At 50.5% G+C, this 18,693-nt stretch overlaps 1 protein-coding gene across 1 annotated transcript in view; it reads left to right on the top strand.

The window, feature by feature from the left end:
- The window catches only part of ACO2 (aconitase 2), a 50,834-nt gene that overhangs the window by 14,946 nt on the left and 17,195 nt on the right, over positions 1–18,693 (top strand). Inside the window, exons 2-3 of the mRNA XM_004771246.3 lie at positions 13,617–13,753; positions 17,206–17,464. Coding sequence (XP_004771303.1) covers positions 13,617–13,753; positions 17,206–17,464 — 396 coding nt within the window. The remainder of the gene's footprint in view (positions 1–13,616; positions 13,754–17,205; positions 17,465–18,693) is intronic.

The following is an 18,693-nucleotide window of genomic DNA, read 5'->3' as shown; positions in this document are numbered from 1 at the left end:
CAGACAGGTGAGTGGGTGAGTGAGTGAGCAAGGTTCGGTCGTAGAAGGGAAGAGGGACACTTTGAGCGAACAGCAATGAAGACAGATGTTTTTCCCCAGTCAGCTGTGCTCACCGCTTCTCAGATTTCTGGCTGCTACTGCAATTCTAAGGGTAAAACTAAAATCTTAGCTTTTTCTTCCACGTGTCTTCTCCAGTGACTGTACCTGCCCCCCCACAGGCAGGTATGCTCTGGAGAAGTTGCATGATACAGAACACCAGAAAGTGCACACAGAATTGGCGGGATCAACGTGGGGTTGCAACTGTTAAACCTCTGCAAGTAAGAGTCCCGAAACACCACCTTCCCCCACCGCGTGCCCAGCAAACCATTATCCACTGTCAGCATCCCTGCTTCAAAGAAAGGGCTTTTTAACGTGAAGGCATAGGAAGGCAAGATTCAGAACAAAAGTCATGTTTTAAATTTAATAAATTAGACTTTCGTTTTTTCAAAGATTTTCTTTATTTGGAGAGAGAGAGAGCACAACAGCGGGTGAGAGGCAGAGGGAAAAGCAGGTGCCTCGCTGAGCAGGGAGCCCCGTGTGGGGCTCAGTCCCAGGACTCTGGGATCGTGACCTGAGCCTAAGGCAGATGCTTAACCAACTGATTCCCCGTTAAATTAGACTTAAAACAAAACACACTTGCTAGGTTGTCTTTATTTTTCTGATTTTCTTGGTGGAGAGTTGTGTGCAGAGAGGGACCAAGTGGGTGGCAGAGGCTTGGGTGCCTCTGGCGCCACGGACTGAACCAAACGCTGCAGAGATCCTGACAGTGCTCGGCACAGGCCCGGGGCGACCGTGAGCATCATTCTTCGGCTGTTTGGCTCAGGCGTTTGTGGCTCTTTGTTTAAATTCTGTAAGGTGTTCAGATTGCCTGTCCTGACCTGTCATCAGGTAATGAAATTAATGGGGCGCAACTTGCCTTCTAGGAAAGATAATCTAGAATGCTAAAGGAAAAAGGCCAGACACAAAGAGCCATGAACTGTATGATGTATATGAACGAGCTAGAATAGTTAGTGGTTAGAATAGTTAGAATAGCTTAGTGGTTAGTGGTTACCAGGAGAGTGAAGGGAATAAGGAGCAGCTGCTGGATGGCTATGGGCTTTGCTTTGGAGTAACGAGTGATTCTGGGACCAATAGTGCTGGTTCCACTGTGCATGTGGAATTTACGGTGGTAAATTTTATGTTATGTGTGTTTTACCACAGTATAAACAATAATAGAATGAGAAGTATTAGTTGGGGCACCCGGGTGCCTCAGTCGTTGGGCATCTGCCTTCAGCTCAGGTCATGATCCCAGGGTCCTGGGATCGAGCCCCACATCAGGTTCTCTGCTCACTGGGGAGCTTGCTCCCTGCCCCCACCTACCTGTGATCTCTGTCAAATAAAAAAATAAAAATCTTTTAAAAAAATTTAAAAAATAAAAAATAATTAGTAGAGCACATGACTCTTGATCACAGGATCATGGGTTTGAACCCCGCACTGAATGTGGAGCTACTTAAAAAAAAAAGTCAGCATGCATTGCACATGGTGAGTGTCGTTTAGTGAAACTTGTTTTGTTTTTATTTATTTTTATTTTTAAAAATATTTAATTGACAGAGAGCACAGCAGGGGGAGCAGCAGGCAGAGGTAGGGGGAGAAGCGGGGTCCCCACCAAGTAAGGAGCCGATGTGGGGCTCAGTCCTGGGATCATGAGCTGAAGGCAGACACTTAACGGACTGAGCTGCCCAGGCGCCCGGTGAACCTTGTTTTAGTTACGCCACCCTGGCAATACCTTTGGCCTGGATCACAACATAAAATGTATTTTGTGTGTATGTGTGTTCTCAGTCAAAATGTGAAAGCCCCTTGGGGCGCCTGGGTGGCTCACTGGGTTAAAGCCTCTGCTTTCGGCTCAGGTCATGGTCTCAGGGTCCTGGGATCGAGCCCCACATCGGGCTCTCTGCTCAGCAGGGAGCCTGCTTCCTCCTCTCTCTCTGCATGCCTCTCTGCCTGCTTGTGATCTCTGTCTGTCAAATAAATAAATAAAATCTTAAAAAAAAATGTGAAAGCCCCTTCTCTAAGGCTTCTGTTAGAACATCCCATGGCCAATATTTGAAAGTTGCTAGGACCCTCCCTCTGAGGTGACTACACGAGGATACAGTGGACTTTGAATGACTTCCTCCTTCCATCAGGACTCCACAAATGCCACGCGATTTTAAGTGAGTCGTTCTGTTTGGCTTTTGCATCTGTAGCCAATTTTTTTTAACTTGAACTCAAACATGACCTTGGAGAAAGGTCTTGGCCTCTTGTTCACTTGACCACTCATATTTCTGTGCCTTCGCTGAACCTTAGACCTAATGTCACAAGAGCAACTTTAATAGGACCATACTTGGTTTCCGTGTCTGTCTTACCCCACCAGGTTGTGATCCTGCCTGTAGGGACAGCATGGGCGTGTTCTGGGGTTTAGTGGGTACAGCTAAGCTTTCCTCAGGTGTGCTCTAGCAAATAGGACACAGGTGTGCAGAGATCCTGACCCCCACCCCCACCCCCACCCCCAGGTGCCTTCCAGCAGCAGCCTGGTCTGTCTGCCTAACTGTGATGTCCAAAATGAGTTACTTTGTTCGTGGGCCTTAACTTAAAAAGGTTTGGGAACTGCCCGAACAGTGCTCGGAACCTAGGTGTTCATTGTTAAATGAGGTGGTCTGGATAGGGGTTATTCTCCCTTATTTTATTAATATTTTACAACAGAAAGAGTCCGCCGTTTGGCCAGTCATCAGGGGCCAGTGATGAGCAGCTAGTGTGCCGAGTGTGTAGTGCTCTGTGGGCCTCCACGTCGGGCTGGGTTTCACGTGCTCACACCCACAGCTCCCCATGGGGAGGCGAAGGCCAATGCAGAAAAGCCTGAGCTCAGGGGGTTTTCCTCCCTGGTACAGGTGCATCTATTCTGACATTGTTGCATTTTCCTCTGGGCCTTTGGGGAACACATGGGCTTCTCTGAGAGCCCTCGTGCCAGGGAGGAGTATTTATAGAATCTGCGCCGGACAGAACTTTGGAGAACATCTAGTCCAGTGGTTCCCAGACATGGCAGCGGCATGAGAGTGACCTGGTTGTCTCCATCGACGCTTGGGCTCCACCCCGGGGGACTCTGACCGACTGGTCCAGAGTGGCACAGCCGAGAAGCTGAAACCTCTCAGGCGGCCTTGATCCACTTCTCCCGAAGTGGAAAGGGAGGCACAGAGGGACGAGATTATTGTAAGGGTACCTAGTGACTGAGCTAGGAGGCCAGATCCCTGGACTCCCATGCCTGGAATGTTCCCTCTCGTCACGTGGGGGCTTTCACTGTTCTGTCTACACACGGGCAAGTGCCCCATGGGGCAGGCTCGCCCCGGCTCTTCAGCCATCTGAGCGTGGTGCCCTCACTGGAATGTCAGATTGCAAAATTGGAGTTCAGGGACAAAAATACAGTGACACTAGGGGCCTTCAGCTCTCTCTATGCCAGCTGAAAAGAGTTTGCTGTCAATCTCTTTTCCACACATCACCTTAATACAGATTTGGAGAATTATAGGCGAAAATAATTTTCCCTCTTAACCCAAACATTTTTTTTTTTTATGTTGTTAGTGCATTTCCTTTTGGTTCCCCCCCCGCCCCCCCGTGAACATGAGTTTTATAGCATTGTAGTCTGTGTGTATGTAAACCTGCTTTTTCTTATATTATTGTATCATAGACAATTTCCTGCATTGCTACATAGTACCTAAAACTATCATTCCTGGGGTGCCTGGGTGGCTCATTTGTTAAGCATCTGCCTTCAGCTCGGATCATGATCCCAGGGTCCTGGGATCGATCCCCACATCGTGTTCCCTGCTCAGCAGGAAGCCTGCTTCTCCCTCTCCCACTCCCCCTGCTTGTGTTCCCTCTCCTGTCTCTGTCTCTATCAAATGAATAAATAAAATCTTAAAAAAAAAAACAAAACAATCATTCATGTTTAGAATTATTTCTCCAGGGTAAGAGTTTCAGGTATAGAATTGCTCAGAGGGTGTAGGTGTTCCTGTGGGTTTCATATTGACAAGCTGCTTTATGAAAAGTTTAATTTGCTTTTACTCCGCAGCAAGCAGTCTGTAGGAATATTTATCTTTTGGTTTTGAACATTTAATTTTTTTTTTTAAAGATTTTATTTATTTATTTGACAGGCAGAGATCACAAGTAGGCAGAGAGGCTGGCAGAGAGAGAGAGAGGGAAGCAGGCTCCCTGCTGAGCAGAGAACCTGATTTGGGACTCGATCCCAGGACCTTGAGACCATGACCCGAGCGGAAGGCAGCGGCCCAACCCACTGAGCCACCCATGTGCCCTTGAGCGTTTAATTTTTTTTTTTTTTAAGATTTTTATTTATTTATTTGACAGATCACAAGTAGGCCGAGAGGCAGGCAGAGAGATGAAGGGAAGCAGGCTCCTGCTGAGCAGAGAGCCCGATGCGGGGGGCTTGATTTCAGGACCCTGAGATTATGACCTGAGCCGAAGGCAGAGGGGGTTTAACCCACTGAGCCACCCAGACGCCCGGAGCGTTTAATTTTTAATTAAAAACTAATGTTTATAATTTTTTCTAATTATAAGAAGTGTTGGAGTGCCTGGCTCAGTAGGTAGAGCCTGCAGCTCTTGATCTCAGGGTCATGAGTTGGAGCCTCATGTTGGGGGGTAGAGATTACTTAAAAAAAATTTAAACCATAATTGGTATCTTTCTCAAAATATTTTTTTGTTATAAATATTTGCACATAATTAAAAGTTGGGGGTGCCTGTAGTTCAGTGGGTTAAGCATCTGTGTTTGGCTCAGGTCATGATCCCAGGGTCCTGGAATGGAGCCAGGTGTCAGGCCTATTGCTCAGTGGAGGGTCTGTTTCTTCCTCTCCCTCTGCCCCCCGCCCCCGCTCATGTGCTCTCTGGCTCGCTCTTGTTCTTTTCTCAAATAAATAAATCTTTTTTTTTCTTTTTTTAAGATTTTATTTATTTATTTGACAGAGATCACAAGTAGGCAGAGAGGCAGGCAGAGAGAGAGAGGAGGAAGCAGGCTCCTTGTTGAGCAGAGAGCCGGATGCGGTACTCGATCCCAGAACCCTGAGATCGAAGGCAGCGGCTTAACCCACTGAGCCACCCAGGCGCCCTCAAATAAATAAATCTTTTTTTTTTTTTTTTAAAGATTTTATTTATTTATTTGTCAGAGAGAGAGAGCAAGAGCGAGCACAGGCAGCGTGGCAGGCAGAGTCAGAGGGAGAAGCAGGCACCCTGCGGAGCAAGGAGCCCGATGTGGGACTCGATCCCAGGACGCTGGGATCATGACCTGAGCCGAAGGCAGCTGCTTAACCAACTGAGCCACCCAGGCGTCCCCAAATAAATAAATCTTAAAAAAAAAAAGGAAAAGTCGAGAATAGTAGCAAGGACATCCACATACAAACCTACTCTCTTCCTTATTAACGACAGATTCCTGTAAATTAACTTGCTAAAACAAAGGGTTTGCACATTAGGAAAAAAAAATGACAGAGAACATTGTTGATTGCCAAATTGCCGGTAAATGATTGTGCTGGGCCACTCCACAGTCAGCATGCTTTCTGCATCTCTCTGCCTTGCTCCTTTTTTCCTGGTTGCAAAAGGAACTCCTATCATGTCACATTTAAAAGTTACAGAAAGGGCACCTGGCACCTGGGTGGCTCAGTCGTTAAGCATCTGCCTTCAGCTTGGGTCATGATTGCAGGGTCCTGGGATCGAGCCCTGCATCAGGCTCCTGGGATCGAGCCCTGCATCAGGCTCCCTGCTCAGCGGGAAGCCTGCTTCTCCCTCTCTCACTCCCCCTGCTTGTATTCCCTTTCTCGCTATCTCCTTCTCTGTCAAATAAATAAAATTTAAAAGTCTTAAAAAAAAAAATAAAAGTTACAGAAATACTTGGCCTAGAAAGGAAAAGTGCCCATAATTCTAATCCGTAGAGATAATTGCCATGCACAGTTCAGACATTTCATTTGTTAACATATCTACATGTGTGAATTATGATTTATTATTCTATAAGAGCTCTCATAATACTGTCTTGCTACTTAATTTTTTACCCTGAATGTGTCATGGAACTTTTTCTCTGCCGGTAAAGGTAGATCTACCTTTTTTTTTAATTACAGTAAAATGTATGTAACATAAATGTTCACATTTTAACCATGAGTAAGTATTCAGTTCGGTGGCAGTAATTACTTTCACAGTGTTATGGGACCGCCACCTTTAATTCTTTTTTTTTTTTTTAGTTTTTAATTATTTAAGTAAACTCTGCACCCAATGTGGAGCTTGAACTCAACGACTCAGAGATCAAGAGTCACAGACCAGCCAGGCACCTCTCAGGTTAATTCTTTTTAAATAGCTGCAAGATGACATTCCTTGGTAGATGAACTAGAATTTATTCAATCAGTGCCCTCTTATTGGACAGTTGGGTTGTTCTCTTAAGAATGGTGCTGCAGAGAATCGCCTTGCTTGTCTCAGTGCTCAATTATGTGAGCATTTTTGTGAACTAGCTTTCTGGAATTGAGGAAAGCTGGTTAAAGGGCATAAACATTTTACATTTCAATAGGTATTACCTAATTGTCTTTCAGAAATGCCTAACCTGGGGGCGCCTGGGTGGCTCAGTGGGTTGGGCCACTGCCTTTGGCTCAGGTCATAATCTCGGGGTCCTGGGATCCCGCATCCTGGGATCCCGCATCCTGGGATCCCGCATCGGGCTCTCTGCTCAGCGGGGAGCTTGCTTCCCTCTCTTTCTCTCTGCCTGCCTCTCCGTCTGCTTGTGATTTCTCTCTGTCAAATAAATAAATAAAATCTTAAAAAAAAAAAAAAAAGAAATGCCGAACCTGGGGGCCCCTGGGTTGCTGTGTTGTTTAAGCCGGTAAGCGCCTGACTCTTGATCTTGACCCAGGTCTTGATCTCAGGGTCCCGAGTTTAAGCCGTCTTGGGCTCCATGCCAAAAAATGTTGAACCTGTTTATACTCTAACCAAGAGCGTCTGAGTCTGGTAAATTATTGATTTGTTAACTCTTTGCTCTCACAAGATTAACCAAACCTGCCCTGTATTTAACCCTGTTCAGTGTGGTTCAGTGGTCAAGCAGAAGCAAGTTTTGGTTTGATTGATATTTATGTAGCACCTCCTGTGTATCAGACCTAGTGTTCAGTCACGGGATATTTATTATGAATAAATAGACCTGTCCCTCGCTGATGGAACTTACAGACTAGTGGAGACAGATACCGTCTCACAAATGAATGTGAGTTTTTTACTGGCCAGTAAAAATTCCAAAGTGATCTGCCACAGGACCTTTGTACATGCTGCTTGTGCAGCTTAAAATGTTCTCTGCCTACCCTCATTCCCAATCTGTGCTTTGTCTAGGTCACTCCTACTGAACTTTCAAGTTCCCAATTAACAGGGAATCCTTCCTGAACTCCCAGCCCAGCCAATGTCTATCATCTATGCCTACTTAATACTTCTCTTTTTTTCTTTTAAAGATTTTAATTTACTTGACAGACAGTAAATTTTTATTTACTCACAAGTAGGCAGAGAGAGAGGAGGAAGCAGGGTCCCTGCTGAGCAGAGAACCCGATGCGGAGCTCAGTCCCAGACCCTGGGATCATGACCTGAGCAGAAGGCAGAGGCTTAACCCACTGAGCCACCCAGGCGCCCCGGGCCACAGCAGCTTAATGATGCTGCAGGGCTGAGCAGTCTTGAATACAGATCCTCAGTCCGGACCAACCATCACACCGTGCCACCTTCAGTGAGAAAGGGTGGGCTGTGAGTTGTGAGAGAATGGCAGAAGCCAGGGGAACAGACCCATCTCTGGAGACAGACCTGAACTTGCATCCCAGATTCCCTGCTCTCCACTTAACCAGTATGTGACTTCTGGCTTAACCTTCCTGCTCTGCAGTTCCCCCATCTGTGAGACCAGAAGAGCAGTGACCTGGCCCTGTTGTCATGGGAATTCAAAATTAGGCACAGAAAGTGCTTGGCACAGAGCAGGTGCTTAATAAGTAACGGCTGTTTTATTCTTATTCCAGAGGGTGGGGGTATGGATACGTGTCAGTCACCCAGAATGTACTCTTCATTTTTTTTTTTAATTAAGATTATTTATTTATTTATTTGACAGAGATCACAAGTAGGCAGAGAGGCAGGCAGAGAGAGGTGAAGGAAGCAGGCTCCCCGCCAAGCAGAGAGCCTGATGTGGGGCTCGATCCCTGGACCCTGAGATCATGACCCGAGCCGAAGGCAGAGGGCCAACCCACTGAGCCACCCAGGCGCCCCTTTAATCTTCATTTTACATGTGAGATTTGTGGGGTTCGTGAATGATTGATACGTGATGTCCTTGCCTTTGAGACCCGTCTCTGGGGTAAGCATCTTGGTAATGTGGTGCTCTCCAGAGTTCGCGCAGGACATTTCATGCACGGCCGCCTCACAGCACTGAAGGGGGAGCAAGGCTGAGATTTCACCTGTTCTGGGTGTGAAAAACTAAGGCCTTTAGGGATGAAATGAATTGTGTGAAGGTCTCACGGCCAAAGTAGCATCTTTTCCTTTTTGGGGGGGATTAGTTTTGTGAGTGTGAGTACTGATTTCTGCAGGGAGTTCGGCCTGTCAGGCAGGCAGTCCCTAACAGCAAAATAAACAAGGCCTGAGTGACAATGCACTGAGGTGGCTCTTGGGGCGCGTGGCTGGCTCAGTCCACAGAACATGTGACTCTGGGTGTCCACAGAACATGTGACTCTGGGTTCAAGCCCTACACTGGGCATGGAGCCTACTCGAAAGAAAATACAGTTGGGCAGCTCTTGCAGTGGACGAAAGACCTGGAGAGTTGCTAAAAAGACCTGCAGAGTTGCTAAATAGACCGCTGTTGACCTGACCAGACGTGTGCCCTGTGGAGCCCAGCCTGGAGTGGGTCCCATTGAGGCTTGGATGAAGAGCCTGAGAATTGTCCTGTGTTTGTGGCTGACATGCCCTGGGAAGGCCGGCCTGGCACGACATGGGGTGACTGCCCAGGGCTCCTGTAGACTCCAGGGGCAGGAGGCAGATAGAAACAGATGATGAGATTAAATCAAGATGAAGGTAGAGCTTTGCAGAGAAAATCAAGGTTCCAAGTACCGCGAGGCTCTGCGGTCTAGGAGGAAGATGGTCGGTCGGGTGTTGGGCCGTCTGGAAGCGAGTGTGTGTCCACGGTGAGGCGGGCTCTCTTAGGCTGGTAGCAGCCTTGAACAAAGGCTTTACCCTCGGCCCTGGGCAGAGTAGGGTTGTTGCGGAATTGGGAAACCTGCCATGTAAAGGGACGGTTGAAAATAACTCTGGGTCCCCTTGGCCAAGACGAGATATTAGAGAAGATGACAGGCTGCGGTGACTTCAAGTAGGTGAGGGACCCCACCCTGGAGACAGAGTCATTAACGTGGGTATGGTGTGGGAGTCTGTATTTTTTTTTTTTTTAAGATTTTTTTTTTCTTTTTAATTTGACAGAGATCACAAGTAGGCAGAGAGGCAGGCAGAGAGAGAGAGAGGGAAGCAGGCTCCCTGCTGAGCAGAGAGCCCGATGTGGGGCTCGATCCCAGGACCCTGAGATCATGACCTGGGTGGAAGGCAGAGGCTTTAACCCACTGAGCCACCCAGGCGCCCCGGATTCTGTATGTTTAGACTCAGGAAATGGTGATGCCTCTGAGATCTGGGAGCCGTCGTCCCGAGGAAGAGAGCGGGGTCCCGGAGGGTGGACGCCGGCTGGAAAGCAGACCGTGTGAGGATGCAGAGCTGGGCTGAGCGTGCCGGAGAGGACTATGAAATCGTGCAGGAGTGGGTTGGGTGGTTGTGGTTGTGCGGGCTGATAAGCTCCTGGCGTGGGGAGGTGTGTGTGGGTGGCGCTCCCAACTTAAAAACATAAAGGGACCTTTATAGAAAAAGGGCTTTAAAGAACATGCGAGTTGTTCAGGCTTCCGAAAAAACGCTTTCGCTCCTTATTAGTATATAAACCTGAGGCATCCCATGTGGCAGCTTCATTTTAAGTTCATTAAAATTGAATAACATTGAAAGCTCCTGAGCATCACTCACCACCCCCCAGGGTGCTCTGCAGCCCTGTGTGGCTAGCGGCCAGGGTCCTGGTTGTGCAGATCTAGAACGCCCCCATCGTGGCCGGAAGTCCTCCTGGCCAGTGTTGGCTGTTGTGCCCAGATGTTTGGAAAGCAGAGCCCATGGCAGTCAAGGGCTGAGCAGGCAGTGATTTTCTCTGTTACTAACAGAGTTCACCTCTGTTTTGGAGGGAAGGCTTAGGGAGTTACGTAACCTGCCCAGGGCAAGGGCAGGTAAGTGGGTCAGTCAGGCTGGAATCCAGTCCTGCTTGCTACTCTGTGGCCTTAGTCACTTGTTGCAAGCCTCAGTTTTCTCATTTGGAAGATGGGCTAATCATAGGCGACACTTCACTGGATGGCTGTGAGGGTGAGAAGATGTAACGCTTGCAAAACACTTAGCAGAGCGCTGGCATCACTGGGCATTAATAATTTTCTCTTATCCATTACTTGTAGTCTAGGTGAGAACATCTGATTTTGTCCCTTTATTCTCCAGTTGGCATTGTTTCTTTCTTTTTTTTCTTTTTTTGAGAGCGAGAGAAAGAGCATGAGGCGGGAGAGGGTCAGAGGGAGAAGCAGCCTCCCCACTGAGCAAGGAGCCTGACTCGGGACTCGATCCTAGGACTCCAGCATCATGACTTCAACAGAAGGCAGTTGTTTAACCAACTGAGCCACCAAGGCGCCCTGGCATTGTTTCTTAACCCTAATTTTTTGGGGGGGCGCCTGGGTGGCTCAGTCATTAAGCAGCTGCCTTTGGTTCAGGGTTCTGGGATTGAGCCCTGGGGAGCCTGCTTCTCCCTCTCCCACTCCCCCTGCTTGTGTTCTCTCTCTGTCAAATAAATAAATAAAATCTTTAAAAAAAATTAGTGCAGGCAGCGGGGCAGGGTTGGTTGGGGAAGAGGAGAAGGAGAGGGATAAGCAGATTCCGGGCTGAGCCTGGAATCTGCCACAGGGCTCCCAGGGCTCGTCAATCCCACCACCCTGTGATCGCGACCTGAGCTGAAATTGAGTCGGATGTTTAACCGACTGAGCCACCCAGGTGCCCCTTTATTCTTATTTCTAAGAAACCTAAAGCTTAGGACAGTTAATTTATAGAAAGAAAGATAGATGTCTGTGGACATTGGAAAGGTGTCTGAGAGGTGTTGACAAATGAGAAGAGCGAGTTGCAGAACAGAACAGCTTGTGTGGTTTCTCTTACAGGGGTAATAATAGAAACTGTGCCAGTACTTTATGTAACTGCTAATCCCCACAGTAGCTCTGTGAGGAAACGGGTGCTTAGGGTAAATTGACTGAGATGACTCCATAGTCACTGGCCGCCAGCTTCAGCCCGCTTTCCCCATTCCCCTGCTGTGCAGGGGCCCCTGGCTGCTGTCGCCCGTGTATGTGCAGGCTGTTGAGAGTCTTTTGATGCGCCATTGGTGGATTCTTCATACCTATCCCCTGAGGCAGATAGTGAGAATCCCCTGGGAGGGGGCAGGGGTTCCTCAGTCTGCACTGGGGAGGACCCTCCTGCTGGGGCGGTCCAGTGGGTGCTGGTTGGGGTGCCGTTTCCTAATGGGGTGGGCTCTCACTGATGAGTGCACCTGTCTTGGCTCAGATGCCAGCGTTGGCAGAGTTTGGATCTAAATGTTGCGGTGACGGAAAGAAGGGGGTCTGGGGTAGTGGCTGGAGCTTTGCCTCTTTTCTTACCCGTCAGTAAGGGAAGGGTCTACCCGTTAGCGGATAGACCCTGGTAAGTAAGGGTCTACCAGGAGCATCACCTAGAAGGGAAGCAGCCATCCCCTTCCCTCTCATTTTTGGGGTTCCTTTATTTTTCCACGATCATAGTGCACCCTATAAAGGTTGTTGCAGTTTAAAATGAACTAAGAGGGGCGCCTGGGTGGTTCAGTGGGTTAAAGCCTCTGTCTTTGGCTTAGGTCATGATCCCAGGGTTCTGGGATCAAGACCCACATTAGTCTCTCTACCCGGTAGGGAGCCTGCTTCCTCCTCTCTCTCAGCCTGCCTCTCTGCCTACTTGGGATCTCTGTCAAATAAATAAATAATATCTTAAAAAATAAATAAATAAAATGAACTAATATAGACCTCATCCTCACAGCCCCTTACCTGTGACTGTGACTGTAAAACAAATTGCCCCCTCATTTAAAGACTTAAAGCCATCAAGATTTCTCACTCACAGTTTCTTTGGACCAGAATTTGGGAGCAGCTCTGCTGGGTGGTTCTGGCTTGGGATCAGTCAGGAAATTGCAGTCAGATGTCGCAGTTACCTAAAGCCTGGATCTTGGGCTAGGGCACTCAACGTGCAAGGTGGTGCTGGTTACTGGCAAGAAACCGTGGATCTCCTGTGAGTGGACCTCTCCCGTCTTCCCCAGCACTGTGCAAGTGTCTTAACGCAGTGACTGTCTTCCCCGAGAGCAGTCAGAGAGGGCTGGGCAGAAGCTATCCTTTATTTAATTTTTTAAAAAAGATTTTATTTATTTATTTGACAGAGAGCAAGAGAGCACAAGCAGGTGGAGCAGCAGCAGGAGAGGGAGAAGCAAGCTCTCCGTCGGGCAGGGAGCAGGTGCTGGGCTCGACCCCAGGACCCTGAGGCAGATGCTTAACCGATTGAGCCACCCAGGTGCCCCAAGAAGCTATTTTTTTTTTTTAAGATTTTATTTATTTATTTGACAGAGGTCACAAGTAGGCAAAGAGGCAGGCAGAGAGGGGGGTGGGTGGGAAGCAGGCTCCCTGCCGAGCAGAGATCCCGATGCGGGACTTGATCCCAGGACCCTGAGATCATGACCCGAGCCGACAGAGGTTTAACCCACTGAGTCACCCAGGCACCCAAGAAGCTATTTTTTATGATGGTTTTATCCTTTACTCTTTAGGATCAGTCTTGGAGATCACGTGGCCTCCCGCCCCGTTCTAATCGTTAGAAATAAATCTGTCTGCTGCACATTTAAGGGGGCCTCCTTTGAAGGGATGAGGAAACATCAAAGCTCATGCACAGGGTTTTCCTCATTTTTTCAGCCATTCAGTAATTATTCTCAAGTCTACTATGTCCCAGGAGTCCAGATACAGAAATGTCAGACAAATAAGGCTTGATCGCAGCCCCCGAGGAGCGTGTCGTGCAGGTAGAAGGACAGCTGTGGTTCGGGCAGTGCTTTACAGCCTTACTGAGGACTTCCATGGATGTTCATAGTTAACCATCTGGTAATCTGGTGTGATCTCTGTGGCCAGTGGTAACCCCACTACCTTGTCCTCTGGGGCTCAGATGCTGGGGGGTTTTCTTAAGCTGATAGAACCTGACTTTGATCCCAGCAATTCTGACTACGAATCTCTTGCACTCTCTGCTGCCACGGGCTGTGTTCCATGGCTGCTGGGTCATCCCCTGCCTCAGAGGAGGGCACGGAGGCTGCGGTCCCTGGGGAGCTCTTGCTACTTCCACCTCGCTTTTTTCACCACACGGAGCTGTCCTCCAGGGCAGACAGGGTCCTAGTCCTCCATTGACAGTCGCTGTTGTCTTTCTTCTTGCAGAAAGCCCTGGGTGTGCGGCAGTACCATGTGGCCTCAGTCCTGTGCCAACGGGCCAAGGTGGCCATGAGCCACTTTGAGCCCCATGAGTACATCCGCTATGACCTGCTAGAGAAGAACATTGACATTGTTCGCAAACGGTAAGGGGTAAGGCTGTGGGGAGCGGGGGGCTGTGGAGACTGCCCCAGGGGGCTGCTTCTGCTTCCTGCCCCTCTCAGGCAGGGCAAGAGGTGCTTGGCAAAGGATGGCTGGTGATGGCGATAGGATCCAGGCCTTTGGGGTACAAAGTTCCCTGCCGAGGGAAGGCACTGCGGGTTGGTGATGGGCCTCGGCCTTCTCTGCCAGGGGAGAACCCACCGTCAAGGAGCCTGGTGATTTGGGCTCTGTGTAGGGAAGGTCTCAGACGCTCTTTGGCGCTGTGGCCTGAACCCTCCAACAGCCCTTTCCAGGGCAGACCACTGACCCTGAGCCAACCCCCTGGGATCCGCCAGGCCCAGAGGCTGCAATCTGTATTTCCTCTTCGGTGTATAGGTCTCGAGGAGCGCTCAGGCTTGAGACCCAGAAGGAAACTCAGGTGGGGTCTTGAGCATATCTTTTTTTCTGGGCCTCTCTTTCCTCTTTGGTGGAACGGTGGCCATTTTGCACTACTGTCCTGTGTGCCAGGTCCTGCGCCAGACGCTGGCACCGGAAGGATGCATGTGACACCACAGGAGGATGAAGGGGGAGTGCTGGTAGTACAGAGCAACCAGCACTGCTCCCGGAGCTTGAAAGACTGTAGACAGGACTGGGTGCTTGCCCACCTGGTGACCATGACCCTGGGATTAAGAGAGAAGAATATGAGTCTATCCATTTATAGCCAAGGAACAGGCTCGGGTGGAGAAGCAACTTGCCAGGGGCACACAGTGAGCGAGCAGTGGGACCGTGTCTCCCTGCCCTTGTCCACTGCTCTAGCCACCATCCCACGCTCCCTCTCTGCCGCCACTTAGCCTCCTCTTTACTGGTGTCCTCATTTCGGTGTTGAGTGGGGAGGGACTATCACAGTCTTCATCTCCAGCAGCCTTCAGCCAGGCGTCACCTGATCAGAGTAAGAACTGAGGAATGTTCACCAGGGATGGCTGTGGGAATAGTAGCTGCCTGTGTGTCTAGTTCGTTCTAGGCCCTTCACATACCTTTCTTTTTTCTCAGCAACCCCATAGGTTGTTGTTATATCTGCCTCGCCATTTGCTGATAAGGACAGCGAGTGTCAGACTGGGGAAGTCCCCGGTCTGAGGTCATAGATCTGTTGAGTGGTTGGACCCAAACTCAACCCAGGTCTGTCTGGCCCCATTGCCTTTCGCTGTTTGTTTTGGCATCGTTGTGGTTTTGTCTAGGGTGCCCAGGAGGATCATCCTGGAAGCTTTTTCTTTTGTAAGATTTTATTTATTTGAGAGAGAGAGCGAGAAAGAGAGCATGAGCTGGCGGAGAGGCAGAAGGAGAAGGAGAAGCAGGCTCCCCCCTGAGCAGGGAGCCAATGTGGAGCTCGATTCCAGGACCCTGAGCCGAAGGCAGATGCTTAACCGCCTGAACCACGCAGGCACCACCTTGGAAGCTTTTATTCATCTATTTTTAGAAGATTTTGTTTTTGTAGAACATTTTATTTGTTTTATTTTGAGAGAGAGCAAGAGAATGCATGCATGGGCAGGGGGAGGAGCAGAGGGGGAAGGAGGGAGGGGGAAAGACCTCCAGCAGATTCCACCCTGAGCTGGGAACCCCTTGTGTGGCTGGATCTCAAGACCCTGAGATCATGACCTGAGCCGAAGCCAAGAGCTGGAAGCTTAATTGACTAAGCCACCCGGGCACCTCTAAAAGATTTTGTTTTTAAGTAATCTTTCCATCCAGTATTAGGCTCAAACTCACAACTCAAGGTCAGGAGTCCACCAATGGAGCCAGCCGCGCACCCCACCTCAGAAACTTCTAGAACTACTGACACCTGGGCCCCGATTCCGATTCAGTTGGTTTAGGCCTGACTCCTCCAAACGTGGTCCGTGGGTGAGCAGCACCAGCCGCACCGTGGGAGCTGGCTGGAAGTGAGGCTGTTCAGAACAGAGTCCAGTGGATGGAAATGTGAAAGCCGTCAAAGGCTCGGAGACGTGCGGAGGGACTCTGCCTCCACCTTGCGTTCGTGACAGAGGGGGCCCAGTTCTGTTCTCGGGAAGCCAGGTCTCTGTCAACCAGTAAAGCCGAGGGACAGATGGACGCAGAGGCCCCGTTTGACCATCCCTAGTTAATCCTTAAGGAAATGCGGTCCTGAACTCGTCCTTCGGCTTTTGTCATTGTCAGGCTTTTTTGTACAACATCAGGCATTCGCTGTCAAGGTCTTTGGTTCTAAAGCCCATGTGCTATTTTTCGTCTCCCTTGGGGCCGGAAAGGGGCTGTGCTTCGTGCCGTGAGTCACTGCCCGTACCCCAGCCTTGCAGACGCTGCCACAAAAGGGGGCAGGCTGTACCTCAGGCCCGTGCTATTTTTACTCGAGGTTCTCATGACGGCAGAACCGTAGAGCTTTCCAGAGTTGCCGGTTGCTCTGCTGTTGTCCACGGAGCCAGCTCCTTGGCAGCTCTTGCTCTCAGGGCTGGATCAGTGTGGGAGTGAGGGGCTGGAACTCAGGCCGGCGGAAGGGAGTGTCTCTGCTTTCCCAGCAGAGTCCTAGCGGTGCGGGCCCTGAGAGTGCGAGTGATCGAGCACTTTCCAGAGCCTGGGCCTGGTTCTGGCTTCCAGGTGTTCCGGAGGGAGGGATGGCTGGGCCGCAGTGCTCGGCTCCTGGCGTCCTGGCTCTGCCGCTCGCTGGCTTGTGCACGGGGCAGGTTCCTTCCCCTCGGGGCGGAACAGGCTCCCTGTCCATGTCTTGAGGAGCCAGAGGCTTGTGTACATTAAGGCACTTAGAGCCATGCTGAGCTAAAAGGATGTGCTGTGAGCAAATGAATCCGTGGTAACAGAAGACAGGTCACTGGTTGCTCGGAGTATGGGGACAGGGGATGACAAAGGGCCACAGGAAAACTTTCGGGGGTCATGGATGTGTTCTTAGCTTCATTGCAGTGGAGTGTTCACAGGCGTGTATGCACGTCAAGACTAACAAATTGTGGCGGGGGGGGCGCATGGGTGGCTCAGTCGGTTGAGCGGCTGCCTTGGGCTCAGGTTACAATCCCAGCATCCTGGGATCGAGCCCCGCGTTAGGCTTCCTACTGGGTGGGAGGCCTGCTTCTCCCTCTCACTCCCGCTGCTTGTTTCCCTTTCTTGCTGTGTGTCTCCCTCTGTCAGATAAATAAAATCTTTTAAAAAATTAGTGATCAGTATGCTGGAAAAGCAGGTATCCTTAGAAAAAAACAAGCCTGCCCACTTCTTGGGATATTGTCACCTACTCATCAAGTGATTTTTGGAGCACCCGGTGTGTGCCGTGTGCCAGAAGGACCGCAGCGAGCAAGACAGATTCGTGCCCGCCGGCATGGAGCGCAGGCGCCCTGGCCGTGCCCACCATCAGGGTCGCCGCGGGGCAGAGAGGGCCTGGCTGTGGGTGGGCCGGGGCTTGTGCAGCCAGCGCCCCTCCCTCTCCCCCCAGATTGAACCGGCCTCTGACCCTCTCAGAGAAGATCGTGTACGGACACCTGGATGAGCCAGCCAAACAGGAGATCGAGCGGGGCAAGACATACCTGCGGCTGCGGCCCGACCGCGTGGCCATGCAGGACGCCACGGCGCAGATGGCCATGCTGCAGTTCATCAGCAGCGGCCTGCCCAAGGTGGCTGTGCCGTCCACCATCCACTGCGACCATCTGATCGAGGCCCAGCTCGGCGGGGAGAAGGACCTGCGCCGGGCCAAGGTGAGCGGAAGGGGCACCGAGGGCCAGTGCGTGTGGCCTGGGACGGAGGGCAGAGCCCTCAAGCTAGGCTCTTTGTTTGAAACATTTTTGCTGTTTCCTAACTCTGAAAATACCATTTGCTTATTGTGAGGATATTAGAAAATACAGAGAAAGCCTTAAAAAAAAAAAAAAGCTCAAAACCCCCCAATCCCTCTTAATCTTCCCGCATTAAAGGCATCTTTTTGTGGTCATTTTTCTGTTCTGTTGGGAAAATCATGCAGCCACCAGGTTCAGCAGCAGCATCTTGCTGCTGCTCTGGAGAGGGTGACTTAAGCTTCCCTCCTACCAGCCTCAGCCATCCGCTCACGTGTCGGCTGATTCTTGAGGACCCCAGCCGGGTGACGGGCAGGTGGTGTTGCTGTTTGTAAATCCGAGGGGGCCGAGGCCCTGTGCAGGGAACACCCCCCCCCGTCTTGAGCGCTGTCTCTCACTGATGGGCCTCTTTGGGGGCTCTCCTCTGGGAGTTTGCGTCACGAGGTAGAAACAGTTGTGTGCCATGTGGAACCGTTTATTTCCTTGACTTCCCAGCCTTCCGTACGGAATGAGATTGCCGCTCCTTCCCCCAGCCCCTGCCTGTGGTACCTTTGTGTGTGGCTGCCCTTGACCACGGCAGATCTCTGCCAGCTCTGGGCGCCACCCTTTCCGCCCCCTGCACTGGAAGTGGACCCCCCTCTTGGGGGGCCGCTGGCAGGAGCTGAATGCTGGCAGGGCCGCCGTTGAAAGTGCTCCGGCTCCCAGGGTCAGCACAGCTCACAGAGCCTCTCAGACCCATGGGAAACATTCTTGTTTTCCCACTCGAGCCCTGCCTTCCCACCCTGGCCTGTCAGTCTGGGTCCTGGCTGCCAAGAGCTCTTTTTCTGCTCTTTTTCTATGGAAAAAGCCCAGCCTGCTGGCCAGAGGTTTCCCAGTTAGCAGCAGCTGGGGGTGTTGGGGGGCAATGTTATAGGGGCCCCTGCAGTGCTGGCAGCTGGCTGTGGCCAGGAACAAGGTCCTCTGCAGCCCTGGGAGTGACTGATCACTGCAGGCCACCACCTTCAAGGTCAGGCAGGCCCTCCCTTTACTTTATGGATTCCGAATCTACCTTCTGGAAATGCCATTCACAGGTTCATGGGATTTCAGTGTTTACTGACCACTAGTGATGTGCTGGGCGCTGTGCTAGATGCTGGGGATGCGGTGTGGACAAGACAGGG

The sequence above is a fragment of the Mustela putorius genome, unplaced genomic scaffold, assembly GCF_011764305.1.
Source record: "Mustela putorius furo isolate JIRA1106 unplaced genomic scaffold, ASM1176430v1.1 tig00000738_pilon_pilon_pilon, whole genome shotgun sequence".
NCBI classification, from domain to species: domain Eukaryota; kingdom Metazoa; phylum Chordata; class Mammalia; order Carnivora; family Mustelidae; genus Mustela; species Mustela putorius.
This window is presented reverse-complemented; position numbering and strand designations above follow the sequence as displayed.